Source organism: Dreissena polymorpha, chromosome 13, assembly GCF_020536995.1.
Source record: "Dreissena polymorpha isolate Duluth1 chromosome 13, UMN_Dpol_1.0, whole genome shotgun sequence".
Classification (NCBI taxonomy): Eukaryota; Metazoa; Mollusca; class Bivalvia; order Myida; family Dreissenidae; genus Dreissena; species Dreissena polymorpha.
In genome coordinates this window covers 35,407,824-35,428,996 of record NC_068367.1, presented here as the reverse complement: position 1 = coordinate 35,428,996, position 21,173 = coordinate 35,407,824, and the positions used below count along the sequence as shown (strand labels likewise).

At 36.4% G+C, this 21,173-nt stretch overlaps 1 protein-coding gene across 8 annotated transcripts in view; it reads left to right on the top strand.

The window, feature by feature from the left end:
- Nucleotides 1–19,388, top strand: part of LOC127856551 (uncharacterized) — a 29,096-nt gene extending 9,708 nt beyond the window's left edge. Inside the window, exons 2-13 of one of the 8 annotated variants that reach the window (XM_052392836.1) lie at nt 2,550–2,658; nt 3,244–3,348; nt 3,889–4,014; nt 4,437–4,543; nt 8,103–8,208; nt 8,734–8,859; nt 10,661–10,786; nt 11,975–12,100; nt 13,058–13,183; nt 14,143–14,268; nt 15,951–16,046; nt 16,649–19,388. In XM_052392836.1, the coding sequence (XP_052248796.1) occupies nt 3,954–4,014; nt 4,437–4,543; nt 8,103–8,208; nt 8,734–8,859; nt 10,661–10,786; nt 11,975–12,100; nt 13,058–13,183; nt 14,143–14,268; nt 15,951–16,046; nt 16,649–16,818 (1,170 nt within the window). In that variant the 5' untranslated portion in view covers nt 2,550–2,658; nt 3,244–3,348; nt 3,889–3,953 and the 3' untranslated portion in view covers nt 16,819–19,388. The remainder of the gene's footprint in view (nt 1–2,549; nt 2,659–3,243; nt 3,349–3,888; nt 4,015–4,436; nt 4,544–8,102; nt 8,209–8,733; nt 8,860–10,660; nt 10,787–11,974; nt 12,101–13,057; nt 13,184–14,142; nt 14,269–15,950; nt 16,047–16,648) is intronic. The other 7 variants (XM_052392835.1, XM_052392840.1, XM_052392841.1 and 4 more) reach the window with 7 other exon arrangements.
- The last annotated feature ends 1,785 nt before the right edge of the window (nt 19,389–21,173 follow it).

The window sequence follows — 21,173 nt, the reverse complement described above, 5'->3', positions numbered from 1 at the left end:
ACCTTGAATGTAAAAATGTTAAAGTTCTTATAACTTTGGTAGGTAAAAATGTTAATTCAAGTTCATATTTGTGACCTTAAATGTTATTGTTGTTCATGTATATGCATGCATTCAAAACATAACACAAGGTTTGCTCATGCCTTGAAAAGTACTTACATTTCATTTTGACCTTTGAACAATATTTCAGTAATTTAAGTATTGCATTGACAAAAACACGAAAGGTACTTTCCTGTCATTTAAATCAAAAATCCGGCTTCAATGCGGTCATCTCCGACCGCGGAACTCTTGTTTAAACTTTTAAATAAAATGGATTTAAACGGCTATTTTTGCTGGTAATGTAACAAACTCCAAGCGCGAATCTTAAAATCACTGCTTCCGCATAGAAGAAAGTTGGAAGTGAGTTAAGTCGAGGTATAACACAAACATTAATAGGAAATAAGCGCTAATCACTTTCTTTCTGATATGGCTGGAAATTGAACAGAATTTACAAATTTAACAAAAGTAACAAACAGGCATACAACAGCGAAAAATACCTGTTTCCGTACGGACATCACCATCTTGATTGTCACTATAAAGGAGGAACTAGTGTTGAATATTGCTGTATAAAATTACTTGTAATGTGTAAACAAAATCTAAACCAGGTTTTTTTTTAAGAATGTGCGTATACATATTTCAAATATGTACAGATTCTTTCGTGTCTAGCCAGTTGACTTTTATTTGATCATTTACATTGTATTTCGATTCAACACTCTGTCATTGATTTGCGTGTGATGCAGCTAAGAACTGCACAGAAAAAGGCATTCATTATTTTTTATCTAATTGATACAGCTTTTGATCTTTCATCAACACCAACCACAATCTTTTTAGCTCGACTATTATGTATGAAATATATATAGTGGAACTATCCTACTCACCCCGGCGTCGGCGTCACGTTAGCGTGAGTGTGCAAATGTTAAAGTTTGCGTACCACCCCAAATATTTTCTATGTCCCTTGTTATATTGCTTTAATAATTTGCATACTTCTTTACCAACATGACAACACCCTATTAACAAGAGCAGACATCTGTATCAAGCATTTTGTAAGAATAATGGCCCTTTTTTCACCTAGAATATGCAAATATTGATATATCTATGTTAAAGTTTGCGTACCACCTCAAATATTTTCAATGTCCCTTGACATATTGCTTTCATATTTTGCAAACTTCTTTATCAATATGAACCCAATCGTTTAGGTTTCGAAAAATGCTCATAACATATATGTCGCTTCAGATAGCAACTTGATATTTGGCATGCATGTGTTTCTTATGGAGCTGCACATTTTAAGTGATGAAAGGTCAAGGTCATCCTTCAAGGTCAAAGCTCAAATATATGGCTTCAAAGCGGCGCAGAAGGGAGCATTGTGTTTCCGGCCAACACATCTCTTGTTGATTCATATACTTGTTACCTTTACAATAGACTATGGATACCTCTGTCTGTATGTGATCAGTTGAGTCCATAGAATTATACTGTGTGTGTGTGTGTGTGTTTCTAGTACCTCACAGCGTTTCAAAATGTCCAGATATCAATCCTTTCAGTTAAAGATTTCAATACCTCTATCTGTATGTAATGTGCTTCTAGTGTGTGTTTGTGTGCCTTGTACCTCACAATTTCTTAACAGTAAATGTGTCTGGTACCTCACAGCGTTTTAATATTTCTGAATATCATTCCACATACATCGCATATACATGTACATTACAGCAGTGTGTTTGTTAACAAGGGGTTCTTTCTGCTTTGGGTTTGAGTCCCACTGAATACAGAAAATCATGTAAATGTAGGGGTATATGCTTACTTAAGATGGTAGTGATACAGCACTACCAGTATTCCCAGAAACAGAGGTAATGTAAATGGTGTGTATGTATATCTGTGAAATGAAGTGCAAGAGCTAAAGCACATTAAAAGCCAAATACAAATAATTTGTCACAGTTGACAGAGAGTGCTTTATTTCATACAGATAATGATGATGATGATGATGATGATGAGTTCGAAGAAGCTGGCTTTGAACCTTCCAGTTCTAAAAATGCCGAAAAGGACTCATCTACATGTACAGGCACATCTTGTTTCAAGAACAGACTAGAAAGTGCAAGTTTAAGGGATATGGCTGGTTTTATAATAAATGATCAGCTCTTTTGCGGGTTTTGTGGAGATTTGTTTGTGATTCCTTATCAGCTTACTTAAAAAATTACATTTTGGTGAATACCTCTATCTGTATTTAGTGTGTTTCTAGTGTGTGTGTGCCTCGTACCTCACAATGTGTGAACAGTTAATGTTATATTACACCTTTGGATTGCATTACTGAACTTTTTGATTACAATGATTAAATGCTGTGCGTTTTTATCCTTATTATGTCGTACAACCGGTTGGTGGTCTCTGAAAAGGTAGTTACTTCAGTTATGACTTATGAACAATAATTTTGTGAACTGCTTAAAAAAACATGTTTATCTGTTTGGAGGTGCAAAATCCAATTGATTCAATATACAATACATTGACATGAGATGTTTCTTTTCTGGAAGATGTTGACGGGCATTATTCTAGCAATGAGCCATCATTCCAGTATGCTGAAAACATCCCCTCAAGCTCTCCTGGTCCTAAAAATGAGCACCAAAGGCCAAAGTGTCAGAGGTGGGTCTGATTATAATATTAAATAAGGTCAAAGATCACGACAATTTGGCCTGATGAGCTGGCTTTGCAAACATTCAAGACTTTTCTGGTCATTATTTGCTCCAAGTTTGTAAGTCATATATTTGTTTCCTTTACGATAGACTATGGATACCTCTGTATGTATGTGTTCAGTTAAGTACATAGCACTCTACTGTGTGTGTGTGTGTGTGTTTCTAGTACCTCACAGCGTTTCAAAATTTCCAGATATCAATCCTTTCAGTTAAAGATTTCAATACCTCTATCTGTATGTAATGTGCTTCTAGTGTGTGTTTGTGTGCCTTGTACCTCACAATGTCTTAACAGTAAATGTTATATTACAACTTTGAATTGCATTACTGCTTTTTTGGACCACAATAAGTAAATGCGGTGGGTATGAACCCAACTTAAGCCTTAAAACCAGTCTTGGCCTCTGAGGTTGTTAATTCAGTTATTACTTATTTATGATAATTTTTATTAACTGCATGCTTTAAAAAAAACGTTTGCAGGAGCAAAACCCAATTAATTACAGAAAAAATACATTAACAAGGGATGTTTCTTTTTTTGCAGATAATGATTGAACTGATTCTAAAAATGAGCCATCCAGTATTGGTGAAATCGTCTCCTTCAAGCATTCCTGGTTTCAAAATCAGCATCAAGGCCAAAGAGTCAGAGGTGAGTCTGATTATTATAATAAATGAGATCAAAGATCACGATAATTTGGCCTGATGAGCTGGCTTTTCAGACCTTTAAGACATTTCTGGTCATTATTTCCTCCATGTCTTTGATTTTTATTTGTGTTTTTTTTTACAATAGACTATGGATACCTCTGTCTGTATGTGTTCAGTTTAGTACATAGCATTCTATTGCGTGTGTGTGTGTGTGTGCCTGGTACCTCACAGCGTTTCAAAATTTCCATATGTCAATCCTTATGCATTGCATATACATTACAGCAGTGTGTTTGTTAACCAGGGTCTCTGGCTGCTGTGGGTTTGAGTCCCACTGAATACAGAAAATAATGTAAAAATCTAGGGGTGTCTGCTTACTTGAGATGGTAGTGATATTCACTACCGATATTCCCAGAAACAGAGGTTTTGTAAATACATGTAAGATGTTTTGTTTATCAGTGAAATGCAGTGCAAGAGGTAAAAACTTAATGATAGGCAAATACAAATACTTTGTCACAGTTGACAATGAGTGCTTTATTTCATACAGATAATGATGATGATGATGATGACGAAGAAGCTGGCTTTGAACCTTCGAGTTCTGACGGTGCGGAAATGGACTTGGCTACAGGCACATCTTGTTTCAAGAACAGACAAGAAAGGGCAAGCTTAAAGGGTAAGGCTGGTATAATAATAAATGACCAGCTCTCTTTTGGTTGTTGTGCAGATTTGTTTGTGATCCCTTACCAACTTACTTAAAGAATTACATTTGGTTAATACCTCTATCTGTATGTACTATGCTTCTAGTGTTTATGTGACTCGAACCTCACAATGTCTGTACCGTAAATGTCATATTAAACCTTGGATTGTATTAATGCACTTTTTTACCACAATAACTAAATCCTGTGGGTTTCAACCCTTATTAGGCTGTACAACCAGTTGGTGGCCTCTGAAAAGGTTGGTTAGTTCAGTTATGACTTATGAATGATATTTTTATGAATTGCTTGTTTAAAAAAAATGTAAAAAACAGTTTGGAGGTGCAAAATCCAATTGATTCAAGATAAAATTCATTTACATGGGATGTTTCTTTTCTGGCAGATGACGATGGGAGTGTTTCTAGAAATGAGCCATCCAGTTGTGCTGAAAACAACTCCTCTTCAAGCTCTCCTGGTTCCAAAATGAGCACCAATAGCCAAAGTACAGAGGTGGGTCTGAATATAATATTTAATGAGGTCAAAGATCACGATAATTTGGCCTGATGAGCTGGCTTTGCAGACCTTCAAGACATTTCTGGTCATTATTTCCTCCATGTCTTTGATTCATATTTGTGTTACCTTTACAATAGACTATGGATACCTCTGTCTGTATGCATTCAGTTGAGTAAATAGCATTCTACTGCGTGTGTGTGTTGCTGGTACCTCACAGCGTTTCAAAATTTCCAGATATCAATCCTTTCAGTTAAAGATTTCAGTGAATACCTCTATCCGTATGTAATGTGCTTCTAATGTGTGTTTGTGTGCCTTGTACCTCACAATGTCTTTACAGTAAATGTTATATTACACCTTTTGATTGCATTACTGCATTTTTGGACCACAATAAGTGAATGCGGTGGGTATGAACCCAACTTAAGCCTTAAAACCAGTATTGGCCTCTGAGGAGGTTGTTAATTCAGTTATTACTTATTTATGATAATGTTTATGTACTGCATGCTTTAAAAATCAAAGCGCTGAAGGCACTGAAGATGTTCGCTATTGCATAATTTAACACGCAATTCATTTTTGAAAATCAATCGCAAGTTTGAAATGAACACACGCCATTCAACTTTATAAAGTGTGTGTCATAGCGCACGGGTCGAGTTTTGTGTGCACTTTTTATCATCCTTATTATTTCATAGAAATAACTAAGACAAAATAAAAACAACATGCTTTTTGGAAGTTCTGACAGCATAGAAAGTATGATGAAAATGGTAATGATAACTTAATATAAAGAAAATTTGCAGTCACCATATTAAAGGAATATTTTTTTCTTATATCAAATGACTATCTCACCAAGAATATAAATTCATAATGAAAGTTCCGTGTACAAAACTTTTGATTTTTGACACCATATACAAATTCAAAATATACAACAATCTTCGTATCTTGTATATGGAGGAATAAAAGTATATAAACATTGCTGTTTATGCTTTACTTATTACCCGAGCAGTTCACACGGTGTCAACAACGCTAACATAAACATAGGTATAGAGCACTCATGCGCTTTTAGGCGTAGCTGTTTCAGTTTTCATCTTAGTGACTTTTACATAACGCCAACAGACACGCATGAATATTTTCGAATATTTAATAAGCTGATTCGAGTTACAACCTCTGAATTTTTGCTACATTACTGCGTATGTGCTCAATTCAACGGATGTAGCACTGTTCAGTGTAAGGAATTCCGGACTACTCTCTGTATGCTCAAACGACACAAATTGTGGCCCTGTTACAATTACGCGTTACAATCCATCTCGCAGAATTTCACTTTCGCCTCCAAGATGAGAAAACAATCATTAGCGAAATAGTATAGTGTCACGATAAGAGAAAATCGTTTAATTATCATACCACAATGTTTGCCGTACTTGGTCAGCACGTCTGGAAATCATTCCTTAATGTGTGGATAGGCTGCCATTATTAACAAGTTTGCTATTTTCAATTCAATTTTGTATCAAAAAGCATTGTTCTTAAATGTGGCATTTTCAATTCGCAATGAGATTTGTAATGACCCTCGTCATGTGAAAATGGGTCTTATTCCATATGCGCCCATCATATAAATAGCCCACTCAGCTATCACTCCTTCTGGTAAGGAGAAACATAACATATTGAGTGATTTTAAAGCGAACAGCATCGCCTATGGCCTGACTGCGCAAAAGCACATGTTGGGTTTAACAAACGCTTGCCGAAACGCATAAGACCCATTTTCGCATGACGGCGCTATTGACGTGTGATTTAAATGTGTCGAAAGAAAACTGCGTTTAAATCAAATATAAACATACGATATATTTCGATAGTGAAGAAAGATACTCATAACAAGGCATATGAGGACACATATGAAGTGCTCTCCCGTAGTATTTTTTTTATTTTACTCACACTAATGTGTGGTTTGACAATGCTAACACACATTTCATGCGGTGAATATGCAGCTTTCAAGTGAAAACAACAACACAATAGTTAAACTTTTGTTTAATTGTATTTAATTATTTAGAAAAGTAAATTGCTAACTTTATTTCAAAGTCAGCGTATACGCCGACTACATTTTTAAAAGACATTTATTGTTATAAATATATTTAATATAATATATTAGGTTGTTTTCGGTTTTAGCAATTAAAAAGCATTTTCGAGGTTGCCTATAGTATGCCTGTAGTAATTCATGAACTCATATCCAACTGTCTATGTATTGAGAACTGTGAATATAAACAAGCTTAACCTTCTACTAACCTTCTGCTATTGCATTCGTATTATTATTATAAATTGTTTGTTATATTCGGGTTTAGCAATTATGAAACTTTTTGTGTCTATCGTATCGCTGAAGTTATTGTTGACCTATAGATAATATGGGTCTTTGATATAAATAAGCGTCAACTTTTTCCCGAATCTCTCATTTTACGACCTGTACTACGTCATTGAGTTCTATGCGAGAGCGTAACCTATTGCGTTGTTATAACCCGTAAACTTTCCTTTGTTTATCGACAGACGCATCTATTAATAGCCTCATATATCATGAATGCCAAAACAACCGTGAAAAAGAACCACGTGACCAAATAGGACGCAAAACGCAAATACCATGCGACTACGACTTTTATTATGTAAGAAAGCTCCGCAATTCCTTTGAAGTCGTAGCCTTGTGATTGCTATTACTTAAATAATTGACCTCTAACTGAAGTAAGCAAAGGAAACGCAGCACCTAATTGACCCATTCCTTCTATGTGCGAAGGCAGATTGAATTTTACTAATGTATGGTTTGCCTATTATAACACACATTATAATGCGGTAAATATGCGACTAACAAGTAAAAAACACTATAATTAAACTTGTGTTTTGAATTAAGTTATTTAGAAAACAAAATTCCAAACCTTATTTCAAAACAGCAAGACTACATTTTTTAGAGAATATTATTGTTATATTTAAATGTTTTTTTTAACAGTTTCAGCGATAATGAAACATTTTTTTATGTTGTCTATCGTATCCCTGTAATAATTGTTGAACTCGTGGTCAACGTATTATTAATTGAGACCTGTGAATATAAACAAGCGTAACCTTATACTACTGCGTTATTCTCACACGGACTCCCCTTTGTTTATCGCCAGCCTCAGATTTATGAATGAGCTGAGCGAAAATACTACGTCACGCACACGCAGCAGAAAGTGGACTATTTTAATCATTCATAAACAATCTCCACTGCGACACGTACAATATGATCATTGTTTATTGATTCTTTTCTATAAAACACCGTTCGAAAATATTGAATGTAACACGATATTAACATATTGTTGCTATTTGTGAATACACATAATTGGAGAACTCAAACCTCTTGCATAAATTGTACAACTCTTTCTTGCGCGGATACGCAACCGGGTATTGGGTTAATCATACCTAGTCATATCGACCTGAATTTCACACTAAGCACTTTAGACGGGCGCTAAAGCGCCCATATAAAAACTGTTTTAAGAGCAAAACCTAATTTATGTCAGAAAAAATACATTAACAAGGGAAGTTTCTTTTTTTGCAGATAAAGAATGAACTGATTCTAAAAATGAGCCATCCAGTATTGGTGAAAACGTCTCCTTCAAGCATTCCTGGTTCCAAAATCAGCATCAAAGGCCAAAGCGTCAGAGGTGAGTCTGATTATTATAATAAATGAGATCATAGGCCATGATAATTTGGCCTGATGAGCTGGCTTTTCAGACCTTTAAGACATTTCTGGTCATTACTTCCTCCATGTCATTAATTCATATTTGTTTGTTTTTTACAATAGACTATGGATACCTCTGTCTGTATGCGTTCAGTTGAGTACATAGCATTTTACTGTTTGTGTGTGTGCCTGGTACCTCACAGCGTTTCAAAATTTCCACATGTCAATTCTTATACATTGCATATACATTACAGCAGTGTGTTTGTTAACCAGGGTCTCTTGCTGCTGTAGGTTTGAGTCCCACTGAATACAGAAAATTATGTAAAAATCTAGGGGTGTCTGCTTACTTAAGATGGTAGTAATATAGCACTACCTGTATTCCCAGAAACAGAGGTAACGTAAATAGAGTGTTGGTTAATCAATGAAATGCAGTGCAAGAGGTAAAAAAAATGAAAGGAAAATACAAATACTTTGTCACTGTTGACAGTGAGTGCTTTATTTCATACAGATAATGATGATGATGACGAAGAAGCTGGCATTGAACCTTCCAGTTCTAACTGCAGAAATGGACTCAGCTACAAGCACATCTTGTTTCAAAAACAGACAAGAAAGGGCAAGCTTAAGGATAAGGCTGGTATGATAATAAATGACCAGCTCTCTTTTGGTTGTTGTGGATATTTATTTGTGATCCCTTAACAATGTACTTAAATAATTACATTTTGGTGATTACCTTTTTCTGTCTGTACTATGTTTCTAGTGTGTGTGTGTCTCGTACCTCACAATGTCTTTACAGTTAATGCTACATTGAACCTTTGGAATGCATCAATGTACTTTTTTACCACAACTAAATGCTGTGGGTTTGAACCCTTCTGAGTGTGTTCAAGCAGTTGTTGGCCTCTGAAGAGACTGTAAGTAAGGATATGACCTATGAATTATCATTTTGTGAATTGCTTGATAAAAAAAAGAAAACTGTTTCGATGAGTAAAACCCAATTAATGAAAGATAAAATATTTTATTCATAACAACCACCAAAAGCTAAAGCGTCAGAGGTGGGTCTTGTTATTATAATACATGTGCTCATAGACCTTGATAATATGGCCTTATGAGCTGACTTGGCAGACCATCAAGACATTTTTGGTCATTAATAACCTGTCGTTGTTTCATTTTTATGCCCCCCTACGAAGAAGAGGGGGTATATTGCTTTGCACATGTCGGTCGGCCTGTCGATCGGTCCGTCCACCAGGTGGTTTCCGGATGATAACTCAAAAACGCTTGGGGCTAGGATCATGAAACTTCATAGGTACATTGATCATGATTTGCAGATGACCCCTATTGATTTTAAGGTCACTAGGTCAAAGGTCAAGGTCACGGTGACCCGAAATAGTAAAATGGTTTCCGGATGATAAGTCAAGAACGCATACGCCTAGGATCATGAAACTTCATGGGTAGATTGATCATGACTTGCAGATGACCCCTATTGATTTTGAGGTCACTAGGTCAAAGGTCAAGGTCACGGTGACCCGAAATAGTAAAATGGTTTCCGGATGATAACTCAAGAACGCATACGCCTAGGATCATGAAACTTATTTGGTAGATTGATCATGACTCGCAGATGACCCCTATTGATTTTGAGGTCACTAGGTCAAAGGTCAAGGTCACGGTGACCCAAAATAGTAAAATGGTTTTTGGATGATAACTCAAGAACGCATATGCCTAGGATCATGAAACTTCATAGGTAGATTGATCATGACTCGCAGATGACCCCTATTGATTTTGAGGTCACAAGGTTGAAGGTCAAGGTCACGGTGACCCGAAATAGTAAAATGATTTTCGGATGATAACTCAAGAACGCTTTTGCCTAGGATCATGACACTTCATAGGTACATTGATCGTGACTCGCAGATGACCACTATTGATTTTCAGATCACTAGGTCAAAGGTCAAGGTCACAGTGACAAAAATCGTATTCACACAATGGCTGCCACTACAACGGACAGCCCGTATGGGGGGCATGCATGTTTTACAAACAGCCCTTGTTTTCCTTTACAATAGACTATTGATACCTCTGTTTGTATGTGTTCAGTGGAGTAAATAGCATTTTACTGTGTGTGTGTACCTTGTACCTCACAGTGTTTTAACATTTCCAATTATCAATCCTTATACCTTGCATATACCTGAGAGCATTACGTTTCTTAACCAGGGTGTCTGGCTGCTGTGGGTTCAATTCCCACTGAATACAAGAAATCATGTAAAAATTTAGGGTATATGCTTACTGAGATGGTAGTGATACAGCACTTCTGGTATTCCCAGAAACAGCGGTTATGTCAATAGCTTGTCTGTATATCAGTGGAATGCAATGCAAGAGGTAAAGACAAGATAAAGTGCCAAAATTGAATGCTTGTCAAAAGTGACGGGAGAATGCTTTATTTAATACAGGTAATGAAGGTGATGGTGACGAAGAAGCTTGCTCTGAACCTTTAAGTTCTAACGCACTGTTAGAAAAAAGGACACATCTTCACGCACATCTGGTTACAAGTACAGAGAAGAAAGGGCATGTAAGGGGTAAGGCTTTTATTGTATTAAATGATCAGCTCTCATTGGATTGTTGTGGAGATTTGTTTGTCACCACTACCAACTTACATAAAGTGTACATTTTGGTTAATACCTCTTTATGTATGTTCTGTGTTTCTAGTGCATGTGTGTGTGTGCCTTGTACCTCACAATGTCTGTTCAGTAAATTGTATATTACATCTTTGAACTGCACTTTGACAGCAATAACGAAATGCTGTGGGTTTGAACCCTTCTGAGTGTGTTTAACCAGTTGTTGGCCTCTGAAGAGATGGTTAGTTAGGATATATATTATGAATGATAATTTTGTGAACTGCTTGATTAAAAAAATGAAAACTGTTTCGATGTGCAAAACCCAATTAATGAAAGATAAAATGCATTATTCATAACAACCACCAAAGGCGTGTCGGAGATGGGTCTGATTATTATTATACGTGTGCTCATAAACCTTGATAATTTGGCCTTATGAGCTGACTTGGTCTTCAAGACATTTTTAGCTCTGCTGTTTTCGAAGAAAACCCGAGGTATTGTCATAGCCAGCTCGTCCGCATCGAGTTAAAACCTTAACTCTAAAATCAAAGTGCTCAACCTTCAACTTTGAAATTTCATATGTAACTCCACATGAATGAGTTCTACACGCCACACCCATTTTTGGTCACTAGATCAAAGGTCAAGGTCACTGTGACATCAAAACAAAAATTAAAACCGAGCCGAGCATTGGCACCCGCTATGTGATGCTCTTGTTGGTCATAATAACCACCATGTTGTTGTTTCATATTTTTATTTCCTTTACAAAGGACTATGGATACCTATGTCTGTATGTGTTCAGTTGAGTAAATAGCATTATACTGTGTGTGTGTGCCTTGTACCTCACAGCGTTTTAACATTTTCAGATATCAATCCTTATACCTAGCATATACCTTAGAGCATTGTGTTCGTTAATCAAGGTGTTTGACTGCTGTGGGTTTGATTCCCACTGAATACAGTAAATCATGTAAAAATGTAGAACATATGTTTACTTAAGATGGTAGTGATATAGCACTTCTGGTATTCCCAGAAACAGCGGTAATTCAATAGCGTGTCTGTATATCAGTGGAATGCAATGCATGAGGTAAAAACAACATAAAATGTCAAAATTAAATGCTTGTTGCAAGTGACGGGAGAATGCTTTATTTAATACAGGTAATGAAGGTGGTGGTGACGAAGAAGCTTGCTCTGAACCTGTAAGTTCCAACGCACTGTTAGAAAAGGACACATCTTCACGCACATCTGGTGTCAAGTACAGAGAAGAAAGGGCGAGCGTAAGGGGTAAGGCTGGTTTTGTATTAAATGATCAGCTCTCATTGAATTGTTGTGGAGATTTGTTTGTCACCACTACCAACTTACTTAAAGTTGACATTTTGGTGGATAACTCTATATGTATGTACTGGGTTTCTAGTGTGTTTGTTTGTTTATGCCTTGTACCTCACAATGTATGTTCAGTAAATTGTATATTACACCTTTCGACTGCACGTTTTGACAACAATAACTAAATGCTGTGGGTTTGAACCCTTCTGAGTGTGTTCAACCAGTTGTTGGCTTCTGAAGAGATGGTACATGTAACTTCGGGAGTGACCTATGAATGATAATTTTGTGAACTCCTTGATTAAAAAAAAGAAAACTGTTTCGATGAGCAAAACCCAATAAATGAAAGATAATATACATTATTCATAACAACCACCAAAGGCTAAAGCGTCTGAGGTGGGTCTGATTATTATAATACGTGTGCTCATGGACCTTGATAATTTGGCCTTAACGCTGGGTTTTGCAGACCTTCAAGACATTTTTGGTCATTAGTTCCTCCATATCGTTGATTCATATTTTTTTATCTTTACAATAGACTATGGATACCTCTGTCTGTATGTGTTCAGTTGAGTAAATAGCATTCTACTGTGTGTGTGTGTGCCTTGTACCTCACAGCGTTTTAACATTTCCAGATATCAATCCTTATACCTTGCATATACCTTAAAGCATTGTGTTTGTTAACCAAGGTGTCTGGCTGCTGTGGGTTCGATTCCCACTGAAAAGAGTAAATCATGTAAAAATGTAGGGTATATGCTTACTGAGATGGTAGTGATACAGCACTTCTGATATTCCCAGAAACAGTGGTTATGTCAAGAGCTTGTCTGTATATCAATGAAATGTAATGCAAGAGCTAAAAACAACATAAAATACCAAAATTAAATGGGTGTCACAAGTGACGGGAGAATGCTTTATTTAATACAGGTAATGAAGGTGGTGGTGACGAAGAAGCTTGCTCTGAACCTTTAAGTTCCAATGCACTGTTAGAAAAGGACACATCTTCACGCACATCTGGTTACAAGTACAGAGAAGAAAGGGCGAGCGTAAGGGGTAAGGCTGGTATTGTATTAAATGATAAGCTCTCATTGGATTGTTGTGGAGATTTGTTTGTCAGCACTACCAACTTACTTTAAGTGTACATTTTGGTGGATACCTCTATATGTGTGTACTGGGTTTCTAGTGTGTTTTTTTGTTTATGCCTTGTACCTCACAATGTCTGTTCAGTAAATTCTATATTACACCTTTCGATAGCACGTTTTGACAACAATAACTAAATGCTGTGGGTTTGAACCCTTCTGAGTGTGTTCAACCAGTTGTTGGCTTCTGAAGAGATGGTACATGTAAGTTAGGGAGTGACCTATGAATGATAATGTTGTGAACTGCTTGATTAAAAAAAAAGAAAACTGTTTCGATGAGCAAAACGCAATAAATGAAAGATAATATACATTATTCATAACAACCACCAAAGGCTTAAGCGTCTGAGGTGGGTCTGATTATTATAATACGTGTGCTCATGGACCTTGATAATTTGGCCTTAAGCGCTAGGTTTGCAGAACTTCAAGACATTTTTGGTCATTAGTACCTCCATATCGTTGATTCATATTTTTTTTATCTTTACAATAGGCTATGGATACCTCTGTCTGTATGTGTTCAGTTGAGTAAATAGCATTCTACTGTGTTTGTGTGTGCCTTGTACCTCACAGCGTTTTAACATTTCCAGATATCAATCCTTATACCTTGCATATACCTTAAAGCATTGTGTTTGTTAACCAAGGTGTCTGGCTGCTGTGGGTTCGATTCCCACTGAAAAGAGTAAATCATGTAAAAATGTAGGGTATATGCTTACTGAGATGGTAGTGATACAGCACTTCTGATATTTCCAGAAACAGTGGTTATGTCAATAGCTTGTCTTTATATCAATGGAATGCAATGCAAGAGGTAAAGACAACATAAAATGCCAAAATTAAATGGGTGTCACAAGTGACGGGAGAATGCTTTATTTAATACAGGTAATGAAGGTGGTGGTGACGAAGAAGCTTGCTCTGAACCTTTAAGTTCCAATGCACTGTTAGAAAAGGACAAATCTTCACGCACATCTGGTTACAAGTACAGAGAAGAAAGGGCGAGCGTAAGGGGTAAGGCTGGTATTGTATTAAATGATCAGCTCTCATTGGATTGTTGTGGAGATTTGTCACCACTACCAACTTACATAAAGAGTGCATTTGGGTGGATACCTCTTTATTAATGTACTGTGTTTCTAGTGCGTGTGTGTGTGCCTCGTACCTCACAATGTCTGTTCAGTAAATTGTATATTACACTTTTCGACTGCACGTTTTGACAACCAAAACTAAAAAAGAGGCCCATGAGGGCCTGAATCGCTCTACTGCTTTAAACACTGTCACTGTGACCTTGACCTTTGACCTAGCAACCTGAAAATCAATAGGGGTCATCAGCAAGTCATAATCAATGTACCTATGAAGTTTCATGATCCTAGGCCTAAGCATTCTTGAGTTAACATCTGGAAACCATTTTACTATTTCGAGTCACTGTGACCTTGACCTTTGACCCAGTGACCTGAAAATCAATAGGGTTCGAGTCCTCATTAATATAAAGACACTGAGCAAGTTTGAAAAGAATGGGATGAAAACTGTGGACGTTATCGGATAAACAAGATTTTACTATTTCAAGTCACTGTGACCTTGACCTTTGACCCAGTTACTTGAAAATCAATATGGTTTGAGTCCTCATTAATATAAAGACACTGAGCAAGTTTAAAAAGAATCGGATGAAAACTGTGGACTTTATCGGATGAACAAGTTTTTACTGTTTCGAGTCACTGTTACCTTGACCTTTGACCCAGTGACCTGAAAATCAATAGGGTTCGAGTCCTTATTAATATAAAGACACTGAGTAAGTTTCAAAAGAATCCGATAAAAACTGTGGACCTTTTTGGATAAACAAGTTTTTACTATTTCGAGTCACTGTGACCTTGACCTTTTACCCAGTGACCTGAAAATCAATAAGGTTTGAGTCCTCATTAATATAAAGACACTGAGTAAGTTTGAAAATAATCGCATGAAAACTGGACTTTATCGGATAAACAAGACAACGTCTAACACACACAGACCCCATGCCATCCCATAAGCTCTTCTGCCTTTGGCAGTAGAGCTAAAAAATCAAAGTGCTTCTACCTACAACTTTGAAACTTCATATGTAGCTGCACATTGATGAGTTCCACACTCCACGCCCATTTTTTGGTCACTAGATCAAATGTCAAGGTCACTGTGACCTCAATTTTTTTTTTAACTGCACCCGCAGCCGAGCATTGGCGTCCGGTATGCGGTGCTTTTGTCTCAGGACCTTTTATTAGACCCAAAGGTGAAGGTAAGGGTTGGCGATCTTAATTTCCTATGATATAACTTGGTCATTGTTTCAACATAATGGCCAATTTGGGAAGCATCCATTAGCACTACTGATATCCTTGTTGTCCCCTACAAGTGAAACCGGAGGGGACTTATGGTTTACGCTCCGTGTGTCAGTCTGTCTGTCCGTCACACTTTACTGGATCCTGCGATAACTTCAAAAGTTCTTCATATTTTTCATGAAACTTGAAACATGGATAGAATGCAATATGGAGAGTATGCACGTCATTTCATTTGGTTCCTAGGTCAAGAATTCTGGCTGCTATGGCAACAAATTTATAATAAAAAAAATCACTGACAATGGTGGAGTTTCACCGGTAGGGGACAATATTGCTTGGCAATCTCTTGTTATAAGATAGTGTAGGAAAATTATTTTTTAAATGAACCTCTTTCAGACCCTGAATCTTCTGACACAGACCATGATGTGCCAGTAAGACAACCACATGCAAAACCTGGGCCGTCCACAACTGTAACCATGTCGGGTCATCCCAGTAAGTAGGCTTTGTTTCAACAACAAAACGGTATTCCTGAAAGTCACAGTATAATGTTTTTGTTTAAAAATTCGTAATGAATGTACAATTAACACAGTAATTGAAATAAGCTCACTCTACTTTGACACAATTTAACTTTGCCAAGAAGCTTCATAGGTGTTCCTAGCTTATCTTTAAATCGTTACTTCAATCTTGCTCATAACTCAAAATCTGTAAGACATATCAAAATGAAACTTAATAAATGGATACATCTTAATGTGTGGACATTTATTACTAAGTAACTATTACTCAAAGTATCCGGTTATATTAAGCATAATTATTTTTTAGATGTCTTCAAGAGAATTGAGAAAATGTTCAAGTGATATCACTTCAGATCTTTTGTTTCAATAGAAAGTCACATTCTGAATAGTATATTGTGCAACTTTTCATTTGATTAATTACAAGCAGCATTTCAAATAAAAAGATCACCTTTAAATCATGGTTCATCTTCTGGAACAGTTTTGAGATGAACTTTTTTATAACTTATTATATTTCTGAGATGCTTGTTGGTGGTCATCATGGAACAGAAGAGGCAATTGAATATGATTTTATTACTTTTTCAGAGAGGCTTCAGAAACTCGGTGAAGACCAGAGTCATCTTTTGAAGACGCTGTTCAAAACGAATATTGCGTTGAGGAAGGAGCTTAAGCGTGAAGACTGTGAAAGAGTAATGCAAAAATATGAAATTCTACACGGATTGTCATGGAAAAAAATTAAAAAACACGATTCATAACTGGATTACTGCTGAAAAGTGAAAACAAAAATGATTTTATAGCTTTTTAGCCCACCTGCGCACAATGTTCTCATGGTGAGCTTTTGTGATCGCTTTTTGCCCGTTGTCCATCTTGCGGCATCAACATTTGCCTTGTTAATATTCTAGAGGTCACATTAATTGTCCGATCTTCATGAAATTTTATTTGACGATTTGTCCCAATGATATCTTGGAAAAGATTACAAATGGTTTCGGTTGGTTGAAAAACAATAATTTACACGCCATATACTCCATACTTAAATCAATATTGTTATATGCAAAGCAGCAATGCTTAAAAGAAATAATACAAAATTGGGAGGGGGCATTACTCGTATGAAAACAAGATGGTGGTATTTGTTATAAACACGTGTAAAACAGTTGGATTTTTCTGGCCAAAGACAACTATTCATACGACCAACTTCTTAATTTTTGCATAGCTCGTCATATTGATTTTCATTCAGATTTACTTCAGAAAAAATCTATTTCATATCTCTGATGCCAGAGCTATACATATGTTTATAAGAAGAGTAAATCTGAGATCCGTTTTCATTTATGATATTTGAAATGGCATGTTTAGACGAAGATTCTCTACAATTTTCTACATAAATATATATATATATTTTTTGTAAAAATGGTTTCGGTTGGTTGAAAAACAGTAATTTACACGCCATATACTCCATGCTTAAATCAATATTGTTATATGCAAAGCAGCAATGCTTAAAAGAAATAATACAAAATTGGGAGGGGGCATTACTCGTATGAAAACAAGATGGTGGTATTTGTTATAAACACGTGTAAAACAGTTGGATTTTTTCTGGCTGAAGATAACTATTCATACGACCAAATTATTAATTTTTGCAAAGCTCGTCAAATTGATTTCCATTGTAGAATTTACTTTAGTTCGGAGTTGCGAACCGAATTGACCATGTTTTTGTTAGCAAGTAACACTGTACAACAAGGTCTATTTTTTCTCCACTCTCAATAAACATGTTTTACTTACTCTGCAATAGTTTATGAGTTACTAAATTCCTTTGAAACATTGGACCATTTTCTTTATTAACAGATCATACTTGCACAATTGTTGTTATGTTTTCTTTATGGTTAAGGCATTGTGACATGTATATTAATTTGATTTTTATGCCCCCCGATAGAGGGCATATAGTGATCGGACCGTCCGTCTGTCTGTCTGTCTTTCCGTCACACTTTGCGTTTAGGTTTCGCATTTAGGTTTCAAAAAATGCTCATAACTTCTATGTCCCTTCAGATAGCAACTTGATATTTGGCATGCATGTGTATCTCGTGGAGCTGCACATTTTGAGTGGTAAAAGGTCAAGGTCATCCTTCAATGTCAATGATCAAATATATCATTTCAAAGCGGCGCAGAAGGGGCATTGTGTTTACGACAAACACATCTCTTGTTTCCAGATGATATTGTCTGAACTTAACATTAGTTCTATGTGTGATGATTAAAGCATTGTGTCATGTATGAAGATATTTTGCTTAAATGTTTTCATGTTGTGGTATTCACTCTTCTATATACTTTGTGTCAGAAGAAATTAAGTCTTTGATTTTTATAATATACAATTGTAATTAGATTTTTTCCTGATGATATTCTGAACTTGACATTTGTTCTAGGTGGGAGGGTTAAGGCATTGTTTCATGTATGAATATATTTTGCTTAAACGTTTTCATGTTGTGGTATTGACTCTTCTATATAATTTGTGTCTGAAGAAAGTAAGTGTTTGATTTTCATAATATACATCTATAATTTGATTTTTTATACGCCCGTTTTTCAAAACGGGACGTATTATAGTTTCACCCTTGGCGGGCGGGTGGACGCCGCCGGTGGGTGGACGGGCGGTTTCCACAGCAGTTTCTGCTCTCTATTTCAAATAGTTTTTATCTGATCTTCACCAAACTTGGTCAGAAGTTGTATCTAGACAATATCTAGGTTAAGTTTGAATATGGGTCATGTCGAGTCAAAAACTAGGTCGCGGGGTCACTTAGTGCATTTCAGGATTAAGTATGGTTTCCGCTCTCTAACTGAAGAAGTTTTCATCCGATCTTCACCAAATTTGGTCAGAAAGTGTATCTAGACAATATTTAGGTCAAGTTTGAATATGGTTTATGCTGGGTCAAATACTAGGTCACGGGATAACCAAGTGCATTTCAAGGATTTAGCATGGTGTCCGCTCTCTTAATTGAAGTAGTTTTTTTTGTGTACATGATATTTAGGTAAAGTTCAAATATGGGTCATGCCGGGTCAAAAACTAGGTCATGAGGTCACTTAGTGCATTTCAAGCATTTAGCATGGTGTCTGCTCTCTAATTGAAGTAGTTTTGATCCGATCTTCACCAAATTTGGTCAGAAGTTGTGTCTAGATGATGTCCAAAACCTTCAAAAGGGCGTATCCTATGACAGTTTGGCACTCTTGTTTCAGATGATATTGTCTGAACTTGACATTGTTCGAAGTGTAAATACATTTTGAAACTACTTTTTGTCATAAAAATGTTTGGGAGTATTTTTTAGAGGAATAAACTGTTTTAAATCGACGTTTCTTGTGGATTATATTTATAGATATTAATATCTTTAAACTAATATTCATGAGTTAGTCCGTACACACATTAAAAAGCACAAAATACTGTCGAATGAAATTGAAAAAGGCCTAAATAAACAAAAAGATGGTTTAGCGTAACGCAACTGACCCACGAAAAATTGCTGCGAACCAATTTTCGGGGGCCTTCCTGGATTAAATTTTGAGGCTATACACTTAAAGGCAAAATAACAAAAAAATTGGACCGATCGACACACCTCCAAAAGTCTTCTTTGTGATACACCAAATTTGTTAATTGAATTAGGCATAATTTGATTAAGGTATACATCTGTGTGATGAAGAATACGTAATAAAAACATTGTTTGATGGTACCTCTAAATGATAACCTGATACATGTGTGCTCTGTGTGGGACATCCCGAGGTATCCACCTCACAATGTATGTAGAATACTCGTATCTTAAAATGCAAAATATTGAAAAATACAATTGATGCATGGGTTTAAGTTACCAAAACTGTTGCCTGTCTATATTTATCATTCAAATATTTCATCAAATAGGGGTAGACCTCGGTGTGTTGGTACGGAACAAAGGACCTCTCCATGTGATATAAACCGGTATGTGTGTGTGTGTGTGTGTGTGTGTGTGTGTGTGTGTGTGTGTGTGTGTGTGTGTGTGTGTGTGTGTGTGTGTGTGTGTGTGTGTGTGTGTGTGTGTGTGTGTGTGTGTGTGTGTGTGTGTGTGTGTGTGTGTGTGTGTGTGTGTGTGTGTGTGTGTGTGTGTGTGTGTGTGTGTGTGTGTGTGTGTGTGTGTGTTCGTGCGTGCGTGCGTGCGTGCGTGCGTGCGTGCGTGCGTGCGTGCGTGCGTGCGTGCGTGCGTGCGTGCGTGTGTTTTGTATAACTCTGACAAATATATGTTGTATATGTAACAACTTTAATGAATGAATACATTGTAGTATATGTCTATATACTTATGTACAACTCGAAAATAATCCTGAATGAATATGCCTTTTATGTTGTATGTTTTATGTATGAACATGTAACTGGTATCAATGTAAATAACATATATGGAAAAATAAATGAGAAAAAAAAAATCCTCCAGTCCACTGCTGTATCATGGAGCATCACCAACCGATGTCTGTTGGTCCACCAATTTCAGCACCTGATGCTCCCTGGTACAGCAGGTATTCTCCTGGACAACAGTGGAAAGGCCCGCCACTACTTACACGAAACAGTCCGAGAGATTGCCAGCGGCGTCACCTCTCTTCCAACTGAAGTCAAGTCGACGATACTAAGGACCCTCCCAGAACATCAAGACGATCCTCTCCTGTCCATCATCAAGGACATTCCAGTCAGGCCCTGAAGGAAGAAGATGTCATGTAAACTTTGAATGTTTAAAGTTGTTTAGTATAAATAATTAAATTTTATTAAATCATATGTTTTAAATGACTGTTTAAATTTAATGACATAAAAAAAGTACTTGTGCTTGTACATTTCAAACTCCAGGAGGAGTTTATTTCTTTAAGGTAGGGGAAATGTAATGTGTAATAGTTATGAAATTATCAATTAAATCTACTTACACATGTTTTATTAACTCCAGATACTTGCTAACAATCCATTGTTTGTCACAATTCAGTAATTCCAATCCAAAAATACGCTCCATGTTTGTTTACTATGACGCTGTCAGCCAGCTGTGTAGGAATACGACCTACATTTTCAATTGCACAATATAATTTGTTATTCCTAACTATTGTTCTCCAAAATTAATGGCTTTCACTTGTAATATTA